The sequence below is a fragment of the Polyergus mexicanus genome, unplaced genomic scaffold, assembly GCF_030449975.1.
Source record: "Polyergus mexicanus isolate NDT 795.1 unplaced genomic scaffold, iyPolMexi1.0 SCAF_16, whole genome shotgun sequence".
Taxonomy (NCBI): Eukaryota; Metazoa; Arthropoda; class Insecta; order Hymenoptera; family Formicidae; genus Polyergus; species Polyergus mexicanus.
Genome location: NW_027223336.1, coordinates 2,877,762 through 2,892,910, shown reverse-complemented (window position 1 = coordinate 2,892,910; position 15,149 = coordinate 2,877,762). Strand labels below are relative to the sequence as shown.

The 15,149-nt window shown below is 34.3% G+C and overlaps 1 protein-coding gene across 1 annotated transcript in view; it reads left to right on the top strand.

Annotated features, from left to right (window-relative positions):
• Nucleotides 1-9,245: 9,245 nt before the first annotated feature.
• Nucleotides 9,246-15,149, top strand: part of Otp (orthopedia homeobox) — a 28,686-nt gene continuing 22,782 nt past the window's right edge. Inside the window, exons 1-2 of the mRNA XM_070308750.1 lie at nucleotides 9,246-9,471; nucleotides 14,410-14,544. Coding sequence (XP_070164851.1) covers nucleotides 9,426-9,471; nucleotides 14,410-14,544 — 181 coding nt within the window. The 5' untranslated portion in view covers nucleotides 9,246-9,425. The remainder of the gene's footprint in view (nucleotides 9,472-14,409; nucleotides 14,545-15,149) is intronic.

The window sequence follows — 15,149 nt, the reverse complement described above, 5'->3', positions numbered from 1 at the left end:
TAATTTTTAAATGCGAATAAATAAAAGGTACACTAAACAATATATTACAATATATTTTCTTATTGTATGAAATTGTTATCGCAAACGCGTGTAGCTCTCATCGCGAATTTTATATATTTGTGAAGTAAGCTATAGTATATACAATATATAGATTTATTACTTTTCATGTTCATGTCATTGTAATGATGTGAAAAATTCTATAGTGCAATTAAAAATTACATAATACAATTCGTACTATTAATATGTTATCGGATAGTCGTGTCCTTTTTCCCCCCATTTTTCAGGATAGCAATAAACAAATCTTGGATATAAAGAGCAAAGTGTCGTCTCCAAACTTCCCAGTTAAATTCCGCCGAGAAAATTGAAAAACTTCTCGGTAAAATTGTCCCGCCACTACACGACTTGCACTAAACTTAACCACCTCGTGCTCAATACATTCTAAAAACTAATTAAACTTTGGACATACGCACAAAGAGTCCCCGGCACAAGTTTCTCCTGATCAATTCTGCGAGGTGGATTAAGTGATAGCTTTCAAAACTGAATGTATAATAAAAAAAAAGTACATATAAGAATATTAAAAAAAAAAAAAAAAATGAAATACATATATCTATCGGATCTCTGGTATAATATATCAACTTTTAAGTCTAATTTTGAAGGCATTTAACTCGTTGCACGACATGTTAACTATTAAATATGCGTGATCTTTAGCTAAATCTAGAAATATAAAATTGATCGATTATTCATTTTATTTAATATACAAAACAATGTGATAAATATCAACCATTTCGAAGAAGTTCGTTGATTCGCATTCCTCTTCTACAATAAACGTATAAATTTTTGTATCCGAATCGTTTTATAGTACGATTCTAATGCGTCAGAATGTTTTATAAATATTTATTGTATAAACTTTAGCTATCTTATGAATGTGATAGCTTTCACGTGGTATTAAACGGGACGATACGAGAAATACATGGCTCTCTTATGAGTGAAGAAGCGAGGCAGACGTGATAAATCGGCCGAAATTCGCGGATCGCTTTCGCGCATCGCCGGTACGGCAATTAAGCAAAAGCCGGCGGTATCGAGTAGCAAAATATTTGCAGAAATGTGGCATCGCCGATAACGGTTGGTAACTCGTTGGCAGCCGTACTAGGAATGTGAGATATGGGTGGAACTCGATCGACATCCAAATGAAGCATGCTACAGAGTCGGCAAGTGCCTGGCTGGATATTATAGACCTGTGAACGAGGCTGAGGGGTGGTTTCGCGCTAAATTGAAACGCTCGAAGGTAACGTCTAATGAAAGCACAAGCGCGGGAGCTAATATCCACCCCACTAGAATGTAATAATTTCAGAATGGTACTTCAGAGAGAGCTGTACTTGTGCAACAAAGGTTAACCACGCGAATAGCTATTCGCGATCGCGTAGCGAGAAATCGTCAGAGTTATAGAGAAAGAGAGGGAGAGAGAGAGAGAAAGTCCGGCGGGGAAAGTATCAAGCCAAGTGCGCGATTTATATCACGAGTTACCGAACCGGATGATCCGCGTGCGCGTTACGTCCGATACGCTACCGGGAATAAGGATCATTGCGATTGGATCGGAAGATGAGTCTCGTGCGACCTTTTTCATATCAGTTACGGATTCCCGGGAGTGAAATCGTCGATACAAGTCAAAAGCTGGGACCTATTTTAGGATCTGTTTTAAGGCAGACGACAGGTCTAATAAGATCAAATATGCATTCAAGCTATGTAGCCATTTAGGTTTAGTTAGATGAAAAAATCTATGATATACTCATTAAGAGAATTAAATTTATGTCTTATATCGAGAGCAAGAGAGAGAGAGAGAGAGAGAGAGAGAGAGAGAGAATCTCTCAATTTTCATATAATTAAGTGCAATAGGACATTGCATAATTTTCGTCATACAATTCGTACATCTAATTAGCTTAAAGAAAAAGAATAATCATTTTAATAATAATGTTTGAATTCTTATTTTATTTTATCATTTAGCATATTGCAACATAACTATTTCTGTAATAAACACACAAATATTTATTCAAATGTTACATTTCTATTTTATAGAAAAGAAAGAAGAAATAAGCGCGCTTAAAATATTCATCAGACAGTTAGTGAGTATTTTATAGCATCGCTTATATTCACGGAAAAAAATCGAGGCAACTTTAAAATATTGAATTCCACTGGTTCGGAAGAATAAGCGGATTATATGATGTAACTCAATAAGATTTTCAAGAAGGTACTTCTTTATAAATTAGAGATGTACTGAAACATCAAGATATATATCTGAGATATATCTCGGCGTACCCATGGCATTTTCCTGGACGTACGTAATTTATCTGATGTCATGACGTTGCTGAGAATAAAGTGAGCAGCATACGAAATGTATCTATTTGCAAATGCAAAACCAACTTTTACGCTACATAATTTAACTACCGTTCAAAGCTTACATTGTACCATCACATAATTCGTCACGATACGAATTTCAAACGTCTCTCAATAAACTTAATTAATTTTAAATAATAATTATAATTTTAATAAGTATACGCATCAATCAAGATTACTTCTTTGAATTATATTTATATGTATATATATATATATTTTTTAAAGGTAAAAATCTTAATTTTGTTAAGATCTTTATCTTTGTAATATTAATTAAAGTATTAATTAAAAATATAAAAAAAAATTACAAAATAAATATGCTTTTTTTCGCATCGCATATTATTTCATGGCAGTTAGCAGTGAAGTTTTTTACGAGTAGTTGTCGGATAAACCTTGATAACTGACAGTAATCTACTCTAGACGGGTCGATAGTTACGAAAGCCCGGTATAAAAATAATATCGAAGAGTCCGGCGTGTGTAAGTGCATCCGTAAAATGAATTTTGTTGGAGGGTCATCTCTCTTTCTCTCTCTCTCTCTCTCTCTCTCTCTCTCTCTCTCTCTCTCTCTCTCTCTCTCGCTCTCGTAAGCGTGAGCGTGAGCGCGTGCGTGCGCCGACGGGGACGAAGGGGACGTGAGAGCATGTAGGTGCTGTAAGCACAAATTGCCGTAAATTGGAGAAAATTGAATGAAGCTTACAGTTTAACGAAGGCACTAAACCCTTGCGGAACGACCTATCTCAACATGCAGCCCATTTTCATGATAAGTGAAGAGATGTCACGCGTTTAAAACACTCTAACCGGAACGCCGCTGCGACATTCACGTTGCGATATCCATGCCGCAAAAATCTTGCCAAAGATTCTCGTATGAGATGCCGATCGTATTTACGTTCGATGGTTCATTCGATGGTAGTGGACGATATCCGCATTGTGTGCCAAAAATAAAAGTACTTAATGAGAAACCTATCTTATTAAGAAAGAGAGAGAGAGAGAGAGAGAGAGAAAGTATCACAAATATCATCTCATTATAAATACAATTTCATTTATAAATACAATCTCATTAACTATTATCTTCATTTATTTTAATGTTTTTGTATTATTTTATAAACAAAAATAAGATTTTACGTCGCAATATTATTTATACGGTATAAGAGATAAATTTTATTTTTATTTCTTTTAAATCGCGTTGCTCGTATAATTACTCCATTTAGCAGTATATTTACGATATTTTGATGTTTCAGATTTTATTTTTGCAAAATGTTAATAAAGTATTTTCCAAAATCATTCACATTACACTGTTTATTATATATGAAATAGTTGCATAAGTGATCTCGTTTTATAAAGAACTGTAGAAAATATAATTTTACTTAATAATTTTCCGTTTTTAACAAAAAGTTTCAGTTTAGATATTTATGAACCATTTATGAAATAAAATTCGTTCGTTATAATCAAATTATAGCAAAAATTAATCTGTAGCGAGATATCGCAGACGGACATTGCATCTCGACATTTTATGTTATCTTGAAACTCGGAGCTCTAGTCCGAGCATCGATACAAGCCGAACATTTGCCTCGAACGACAAAAGATTTTGATTTTCCGATAGAAAAAGATCGTTATTGAAGTACTTTGCCGCCGTTGAAGGAACTCCGAAACGACCGTAACCGGTGGAAACTGGGAGAGAAGAGGATTCTCGTTGACCGGACAAAGATCGGAGATTGAGAGAGAGCGAGAGAGAGAGGGCGGAAAGGGAGAACAAGCAGAGGAAAACGGAAGAGGGCGAGGTTGAAAGAAAAAGAGAGGAAAATAAGAGAAGGGCGGCATATGGCGGTTTGCAGCAAACGGGGGAGACACCGACTAGAGGGCGAGAGGCGCACGCGAGACGTGGAATATGTCTGGCGTATGTGGAGAACCTTGTACACTCACCCGGGATCCGTTATGGGGGCATTCCGGCTTCTGGTATGTAATATCAGAAATTCCTGTCTACCTGTGTGTCGCCTGTTGCCCCGTGCGCGCGATGTTCCAATTGGAGCGAGCGAAACGCGCACCCGCGCGCGATGCGAAAGTGGTATCACTTGTGTGTCGGCGGAGTTTGAGGGCGGAACGTAGGGGTCGGATCTCGCCAACATTTAAATAAATTTATTTTGCACAATCAAAAAAAAAAATAGCCCTGCTTATCCGAGAGATTTACTATCATCGATTAAACTATCATCGTCTATACTTGAGCTATCGTAAAATTTTTATATCCTTCTCGGTTAAAAAAAAAAAAAAAAAACATGTAACGTATAATATCATTGATCACCCTCAATGTATTAATATGTATTGTTATCTTATATGTGAAACATAATAATTGTCTATTTAATATTTTGTTGGATGTGAAATTATATAATTAAATAATAAGCCGTATAGTGTTTATTATTAAATATATTTTATAAAATGTGTTTTCTTTAAACTAATGTTGAATAAATATTTTTCACACGTATATTCTTATAGTTTGATGATTATTAAATTGCTCAATTATTAATTTTTAATTTTATATAAAAGACATTAGGAAATTATTTATTAAAATAGTAAAGTATCATAACGTTTGTATCAATTGTGACCCAGTAATACGCGACTATCAAGAACTTAGGGAAGGATGCAACTTTCCAAAGCAGTGCAACGAGTGATGTATATAGAGAGGACTTTGGTTTCGTCGTATGGTAGGGTAGTTTTAGCCAGAGGCATCGGTTGTCTGCATTCGACACATTGTCAATTTGCCGCTGCTCGTCTCGTCTGTTTAAAATCGATCGTGCCAGAGCACACATACCTGCCTACCAAATAATTTTCGGTTTACGAGTGCTGTAGATGTCATTCCCGTTCCCTACCAATGCGCTGAAAAAATAGTCGCTTTGTTCAATTTCTGCCCGCCACCAGTATGTTTCGGTCACATGCAATGGTGTCTTCGACAACTTTTGAAAATGCTTACACACATATATATATATACGTAACGATTTCAATCAAAGCTGTTTCTATCGCTTTCGCGTTTATTATTTTATTTGTTGTTTTGCGGTTATGATCAAATAATTTCTTAGGTTTTATTATACGAATCAACATTTCAATATATCTCTCCACTTTCTGTTTGAGCGCGTATTTTATCGAGCAAACTAATACTAGAAAATAATATAAGACACAATTATGATAATAACGTTTAGCGTTAATATTTATTTTTGTTTAATGAAAATAATAAATAATATTTTTTTCTATAATAAATTCAATTTTTTTCATAAATATAAATTTTTTTCACAATTAAAATTAGTTTGTTATTTATTTTAAAATTTAAAAACATTTTTTTAAGATAAAAATAGAATAGCAGGATCGCACGATATTGAAATATTCGATATTATAATTTATCCATCGTCAGCGATCTTGCATTCCTAAATGTCACGATTATCGAAAATGAGAACCGCAGACGCGATGCATTTGAAGTATGACGTGGCTGAGAATTCTGTACGGGCGAGCAACGCATTCCGCGATATCTATTTCATTATAGGGGAGATTCCACAGTATTTTTGCAATTATACGCAACGATCATCGCCACTGGTTACATAGGTTATATCGTTCATATTGTGTTTGTGAATATCGTCGCAATATGATCGAAATTTCTCGGGTACGGCCTGTGTGATCGAATACTCGGACCAGCGACGTTAATTATCTTTAATCCAATTAGCTATATATTTGCATATGCCGACTACGCATATGTTCGCGTCTGCGCTCATTAGCGCCGGTGAATATGATGCAAATGAACGAAAAATAAGTCTGCAAGGGATGTGACGCGTTACCTGAAAAGCATAATTAAAAATCATATCCCTGTCAGTCGCGATTCTTCTTTAAATGCACCAAAAGTGGCTTTGTATAAGTTCATTATCATGAGATATTTGTGAAATATCGTTGCAAATCTTTTAATTATCCAATAGTACTGAGAAGAAGGAATAATAGCTATATATAAATAGAAATAAAACAAAAAACTTAATAACAATAAGTAAAAAGTTTATTAGAGAGATAGAGAGAGCGAAACTACTTGGTTATCATTAAATAGCAAATCATATAATAAATTCTCAAACATCATATTACTAATAAAAAAATATGAAAAATATTAACTGTTAAATATGTTTAAATATATTAACTATTTAATATGTTTATTAAATTTTTTTGACATTTTCTTGACTCTCTCTCTCTCTCTCTTTCCATCTCCCTTTTGCGCGAGGAGCAATATGGCAATGTGTAATACGCTCATTTGTTACAAATATACAGTATAAAAAAAATATAGAAGAATATGTATATATATACATATATACGTATATATTGTAATACTTTTTTATGAAATCATAAGAAAGTTAAATATCATTAAAAATTTCACGGTTTATAAGATATATTTTAAATTTGAACCATTTCTCTGTTTTCTTTTCTAATTAAATGAAAAAGATAAAATATATGCTTCCTTTTTCATGTTATATTTTACAATCTATTATAAAAATTATTTATACATTTTTTTATCATTTATATAAGCTCTCATATTATTCTTGAAATCTACGCTTATTGCACAAAAATACAATAACAAAAACAGAAGCCACATAAAAGTTATATTATAACAGTGAATTACAATATAATATCGATTCAATGTTAATATGGCAACTAATGTTTATGAATTACTAATGTATACGCCGATTATTGCAAATTACCGATGTATATGACAATACGACGTCAAATTCGTCAAAGATTCTGTCATTAAAATTTATTTCAATGTGAGTGGAATACTCTGTATATTAATTTGTACGATGTTAATGAGTCATTTAGTGCATTAAAAATGGAGTCATCCGTATTATGTTATCTATGAATTTGTTCATTTTGATAGAACTACAAGAACTATTAATGACCTGATTCAATATTACAAAAAACCGATGTTACAAAAAAAGTTTAATTAATTATTAAATTTGTAAATAAAATTTTGAGCATCAAATTTAAAGCGTCAAAAGATATAATTTTAGATAATATAACAGTTCTTAAAATAAATATTTAATTAAAGCAGTTTAGAAATTATATATACATATTTATATTTTTTATACGTAAACGTGAAATATAACATGCTAATAATCATATTTGTGCAAATTAATAACAAGCATTATTATATATGCATCATTTTTCGTAAAATTATAATTAATATTTAACTGTATGAAATATACGAAATGTAACCATTTACCTCATATTTGCTTTTGATTCAGAGAAGCAAATACGATGTTTTTGAACAAATCTAAAATTCTAATAAACAATTATATTATCCGGCATAACTATATAAAACTGCCGTTATATACATAAGAAATACCGTTTCATTACGCTTGTCACAAATAGGATGGATTGCTGTAATGTAGAATCGCGGGAATCGCGAACTGGCGGATCAGTTAGAAGCCATCGCGACTTCGCTTCCGTTCTCGCTGCGCGGGCTACTGCGTTATAAAAAGGGGTAGCTATTGAATTAAAAGGATGTAGAGGGAATAAGGCGCAACGAAAAAGCGAGATCGCCAACCGAGCGAGATTCCAGGGAGCGCGCGAGGGAGGAAGCGAGATTGCGAGAGGACGTGAAACAACTCGACGAGCGAAGAGGAAAGGGCGACGGGGGAGAGAGATAGAGAACGACGGGATGGGAACGAAGCGGTATGGGGTTGAAAGGGGAGAAGGGAGAAGAAAGGCGGAGGAAATGAGAAGAAGAGGGCTCTCTCTTCTCCTTCGGCCGGTCGTCTGTTCGCCCTCTCCCTCCCACCCTCTTTTTCCATCCCCGCGCTCGCCGACGAGTTCTCGCGCGCGCTTCTACCCCCCTTCTCCCACCCCCCCGGCCATAAAAATAAAATTTCAATAAATCTCCACCGCGCGAAAACTAGTGGGGCATCCGGGGGGCGGGCTACTCGCTCATTGGAGCCGTGTTCGTGGCGGTTGCCGCCTACCACAAAGCGGAGACGGTGAAAGAGACGATAACCTGTATAGAGTTCATCTCGGGGATATGGGCAACCCTCGTACGGCTACCAACCACCGCGATCCCGGCGACTGAAAATCCACCGACGGTAACGCGTCAACGGATCCGAGACTCCTTCATCCGTCTCTCCGCCGACTGCTTTATCTCTTTTTATTCTGATACTTCCACTTTTTGGCGAAGCTTCCGATCCACCGTGTCATCTATATCCTTTTATATCCGCGCATATGCTTAATCTTATCGATGAATGACGACGATGATTACAAACAAAAATCTCGCAATTTATTCCAGAATAATTTTCAAGTATATTTCAATTAAATTTTGTATGCGAGAAAATGTACAAATTCTTAAATATATATAGAAGAATTTACAAATAAAATAACAATCCTTTCCTAGAGATAAATTAATTATATATACAATAACATATAAAATTTAAAATTCCATTTCACACCACAATATAATATTTTATTACGGGGTACAGAGATAAGATGAATAATCGTAGTTTTAAATAATTTATCGCTAATTATTATTTTTCACTTGTAAAAAAAATAAATGAAAAAAGATTCCGATCGCAAAAACAATCTTTTGGAGGAAGGTAATGTCGCAGCTAGCTACCTTCCTGGTTTCCGTTGAATCTAAAGGGTAGGAGCGATTTAATATCACGCCCACCGTTGTAGAACGTGAGGGTGGTAGGGACTTTCACGAGATGCGAGTGCGAGCGAGAGAACTGATGACGAGCGGATTTACGCGAACGAGATGCCAATATTGCCGCCAAAGCTGGAACGAGTGGGGGAGTTTGGATATGGCAGTCGGCCAGTTCGCTGTTTGCCTTCCTGGGGCACGGGCCGATCCTCAGACTCTCGTCTGTACAATTCCAAATACTCATCTAAGGAGGATCGTGCGTCGCGCCGCTACAGAGAATCAGTTCTTTTTTTTGTCCCCCTGTATAGTTCCTCCGAGTTGAGGGTGAGGTGTTCGCGGTGTCACGCGGATTTCCGCTTACGCGTGCTGTATCGGAGCTACGCTCCCCGGGAGCGGCATGCTCAACAATATCACCGCCGGCGGTTCCGTACACGGTATCTCCGGTAAGTACCGTATATCAGAAAGATCTATCCGGTTATAGTGCGTATCGAGAAGAATTAATATTCGCGCGCGTAACGATTTCGCTATAATCTTCGTATTCGTCCGTTAAATATCGACCGAAACTACTCGTTATGCGCTGGGGTTAACTTTTCAGGATTGAATTGTTTTCGAAATTTTGAAGCTGGCCGAGATTCGCGACCCTCATCGATTTCTGTCAACCTATTTTAATTTATTAAAATTTCCTGGTTTAGATTGAAAACGCTTCTATAATTAAATGTATCTTGGGTTGATCCCAAATTATAAAAATCCCACACAAAATTATCGGCTTAACTATATCACTGTAATTCACGTTTAATAAACTATAATACATTGAGTGCCAAATATTGTATCAATTATTGTAATTAACTTTTTATTGTATTCATTAATCGTCTTAATTAATATATGTTATTAATAATTATGCGGATCATAGTGAGACTTTTAAATTATTATCTTTCCAATTATGGATAGCAAACGCATTTCAATTAAAGCATCAAATGTATTTTTTAATCGAAATGCTTGAGAGCCGCTAATAAATCGCCGACGGTAGATGCGCGCTTCGCTTCTGTACCAGAGTTTCGTATATCGTGTCTAAAGTTTTTAATCAATGTGTGAAAGATATCGTGAAGTGTTGGGCAATTTGATTAAATCAAATACATAATTTGAAAATTCAATGCAGTGTCAATCGATGCAGATTCTATCAATCTGAATAATAGCGTCCGGTTTCACCAATCCGGTTTCACCAATTTTCAATGTGGATTGAAAGCTATAAATTTTTGAAATTATGACAGAAGTTACGGAGAATCGGATAACTAATAATATATTTTAATTGATATTATCATTATAATATATATATATATATATGTATATATATATATATATATCACGAAAAAAAATAAAAATTAATTAGTGTTATCACAACGATTGTATCGCTGTATAATATCGTAAAAAATTGATTCTATTTTCATACTTTTATATTTAATATAAAATACGCCGAAGAGAGAACAGTGACAGTATAATATTGATGTAATAGTAGTGTAAACTTTGATACTACAATCTCTCAGATTTAAAGTGCGGCGCCAAGTATCATTGTAGCATCAGGTGTCCCATAAGAGGCGTGTTTCTTCATGGTTTTTCTAAAGTGCCAGAGCTAATTCTGACGTTTAAATTCTAATCTCAACTTTTTAATATATCACTCTTTTTTTCACATAACATTATCATTAGCGAGTGCATTGCAATTAACATCCAAGTAGTGTGTCCCTAACTATAATCAGACATTACTACAAAATATCTAAAATCAAATAACATTCGCAATGAGAGAGCGTTAAACGATTATTATTTAAATAATTATAATTTGATTATATGCGTAATTCTAAATTCTAAAATCTTCTTATACGCATTATATAATATATGTGTGTACATAATTTTATTTAAAGTTAATTTCTATTTATAATTAAATTTCTAAAAACATACATACATTCTATCGCAAAATAATAATCGTAAAAAATGTAAAAAATTATAATTAAATGTTACAATTGGTAACGTATCAAAGATTTTTTACGAGACAAAAGTCATTTCCTGTGTAAAACATATAATATTATTATAATGACTGTCGCTGAATAATTATTATCGCAATTCAATTATTCAATATGATATTATTTAATTTAATTTTTTTTATTAATATTGCAAATTTTATTTGAAATTATATTTTTATACGCACATCTAAATTTAATTTCGCCACTATGATTCATTACATTTCTTATTTTATCATGCTTATAAAAAGAAATGAATTCTGAATAAATACGAATTAATCAATTTAACTCACATCACCGTCGACTGGCACCGTCGTAGGGATTGTTTTGCTTGGTTAATCCACTGTGAATCCTACCGAATGTCATAGGGATGTATTTAGCATCGTATAATTTTCCTGTAAAATATTGATTATATTAGTATATCCATAAATTTATATTTCTTACATCAATTTTTTATTAACTTGTGCACATTAACACAAATGAAATAAAATTCCCTTAATTATAGAAACATTTATATAAAATTAAAGATATATTTATTATTGTTTTGTGTTAAATATTTGCATGATAAAATTATAATTAAAATAACAAGAATTTTTTAAAACTTCCCGTAATGAATAACATATAAATACTTGATAACTTTTTTAATGATGTACGTATAATTTTGTGTATTACTACCTTTTTCGTCTTTTATATCTCTGCATCTTTTATATCAAGTAAGATAGTAAATTATGTTAATTTACTATCGTCTAGGATCGTAAACCGGAAAATAGAAAGACAAAAATAAAATTAGTTTAAAAATCCGTATGAAATAATAGTATGAGATTATCGGTACACGTGACGCGCGCCTCTTCGATATCTTCCGTCTCAAGAAAGCCGCTTCTCGAGTTTGATGATCTTAATTACCTCAACACTGATTACATTACGCGGGAAGTTGAGGAACGATTTAGAGAGTTAGAATGTTGTAAGTGGCGTGAACTGAATAAAGCGGTACACGTTAACTGGATTAAAAGAAAATTATCGTTCAATTTCTTTTACTTTAAAAAGGAGGCGATGTTTATAGGATTTGTATGATTTATACATTTGCTTTCTATTGTACAATATATTGAAATAATATTACGATCGAATAAATTGAATGATAATTCAGACAAATAAAGATGCAAAATTTTTGTTAAATGATTAACTCTTATTAGGATCTTGGCTTTTTCAAATTATAATCATTCAAATGATTGTAATTGTCGTATATTCGTGATTATATAGCACTGATTATGAGTTTCGTGCGAACGTAATAGATCATAACGGCATTGCCCCTGCTATGCGTCTAATAATAAATTATATTTATGTGTCATTCATCGAAATGAGATTAAACGTATACTTACTAATGGTTGATCGATTCGTAATTGCATCGATACGTCCAATTATCTCCCTTCAACTTACGCGATATCGCGAAAATAAAATTTAGCCCTCGGACAGCGTTGCGCGCGTACATTTCGTCATACTTAAAGTATGTCCGTTAAAATTTTTTATGATATACGTTAATTGCATTTGGTGCGTCGGCCATCTATCGAGACAAGGCGGGCACCAATTCGCGAATGTGACATGCGAATAAATACGTCTGTCACGACATTTCCGCATATAGTAATATAATTTATGACTTTATTATTCAGACGTTTCTCTCTCTCTCTCTCTCTCTCTTTCTGCGCGAACGGCTGTCAATCGTAAAGTTTTCAAATGTTGATAAACGTTGCAACAATCCTTATAAAAATTTCTTTTTTTTTTCCTACAATCACTTCACGCACACTCTAAATTACTACGATACTCCAGTGAGTAAAAAAAAATACACGTGTAAAACGAATACTTAGCAGCGTCGCATGCGATTCTTTAGTGATTAGCGTATTAATTTGATTATGATCTTTGATAATCCCATCAATTAATACGGGATTAAATAATAATTTTTAATCATTAATCTGAGAAAAGATATTTCAAAGTATATAATGTGGATATAATTACACAGAAAAAAGTTTTTTTCTTTTCACTAAAATATATGCAATTTAGACGAGACTGTAATTGTGCTGCGCAATTTTTGTACACTAACAGAGTTTGTTATTGATGTGAATGAAGAATTACACACACAGTGAGAATGTTAAAGAAATTCATCAAAATTCTGTCGAATAAAGGGGCTTATAAATGCTGGGGTTACCACTAAAATCCGGATATTATTATTATGTGTAAGCTTATAAAACTAAAATAGAAATAAAGATCTGTCATAAAATTCATTCATATGAGATACTCATTCAGGAAAACCTCACTACATGGTGGTCCGATAGTTTGATATAGATTATCTATAACTTCGTGTGACTATAAATAAAATTGATAGATTTCTATTTATATCCTGCATTCTCTTATCGTTAAGAAAGTTTACGATTCAATCAAATTAAATAAAGTTATTAAATAATAATAAATCTGAATAAAACTTGCAAAAGAAAGAGAGTCAGGGAAAGTCTTCCACATCATTCTAATGAAAAATAATGCTGTGTATATACAATAGTTTTCTAAAAGTCTCAACATCTCGATTATTAAAATTCATCAAAAATAATAACTTCAAGATGCATGTGATTAGAAAAATTTTGATGCTATTCGGCCAAATCTATGCAAAATTTTTGCGCTTATAAAAATATTTATAATTAATAATGACCATAGTTTCAGATGAGATATTTCATTGTTCCAAGTCTCCTTTTTTTTCGCGAAGTTCTATTGCATAATATTATTATTCGTGGATGTAAATTTTTTTTACGAGCGCTCTTTGTCTGGCTCGCGCGACGCAGAAGATGCGTTTACGTCGTACCCAACTAAACTAGTTTATCTCATTACGTAAGCATCTTTGACAATGCACAAAGATGTGCGATACCTATGATCTGACATATACTAACATAAGTCCGAGAAGGAATGGGCGTACCGCGATCCGAGATGGACAACCTCCGCAACACGTTTGCATATCCACACGTAACATATAGAGGGAGAAACGCGCGCGCGCACGTACGCAAAGCACATGCATGTGTGCGTACACGCTTGAGAGCGTACGTACGTACTTGCGCGCGAGTGTGCGTAGGACGCATGTGTGTTTGGCCGCCTAGAAGCCAGAGTACGGTGACGATTCTCGCACCTTCTCGCTAAGTGGTCCGTACGCCCCTCGGCCGGCTTCTGCTCCTATACAAATTTAAACTACGTAGAGCGGGCGCGTGGGGCGGGCGAGCGGGAGGCATGTGTGGAGCACGAGGAGGAAGCCCGGCGAAAAGAGAAAAAAGGGAAGAAAACTGAAGCGGCACGTCTTCTTTTTTTCTGCCCCGCGCCGTCCCCGTTGCTGCACGCGCGTAGGAGCGAAGGATGTGCAAGATCTGAAGCGGTACGAGAAGGAGCACGGCGTGCTGGGAGTGAATCTGGGGTCCGGTCTGTCCGCGGGTGGAAGCGTCACGCTTCATCACGAGCTAATCATGACTATGCCCGGCACAGGTGAGCGCTCATCGTTCGTCGCGTTCGCATGGAAAAACAAAAAACGCATTAGTCGATTCAACAAATCTATTTAATATTTATAACTAACTAGATTAACGCCGCGAATAAATTATGTTTGAAAAGTTCCATCCTTTTAGCCTCGGCACGCTCGAACCAATTTTTTTTTCTTAGAATGAAAAATATTGACATGCCAAATTTTCTCCGGTACAAAACATGCTAAAACTATTTCGACAAATATTTTATTGGAAATATTCAAGTATAGTTTGGATTAATTTCAAATAAGAAAAAAAAAGTATTTTGAGTAAAACACAGAATTTTAATAGTTATAGTTTTATGCAACATTTGAGACTTAATAATAGTTATCCTAATACAGAAAACGGACAGTATGTGTACATATATTACGATTACAGATTTATCGAGCCAATACAATTTTTACTTACAATGAATATTTTTTATCCGCGTTTTGTTGCGGAATATTTGAATTTCTTAAAGAATTTCGGAAATCGATGGAAAGAGACTCGGAGAATGATTTGCAAAATAATCGCGCGAATCTAATAAAATGACTCACAAGTTAATCCTCTATCTTCCAATCTTGAGCAGAAAAA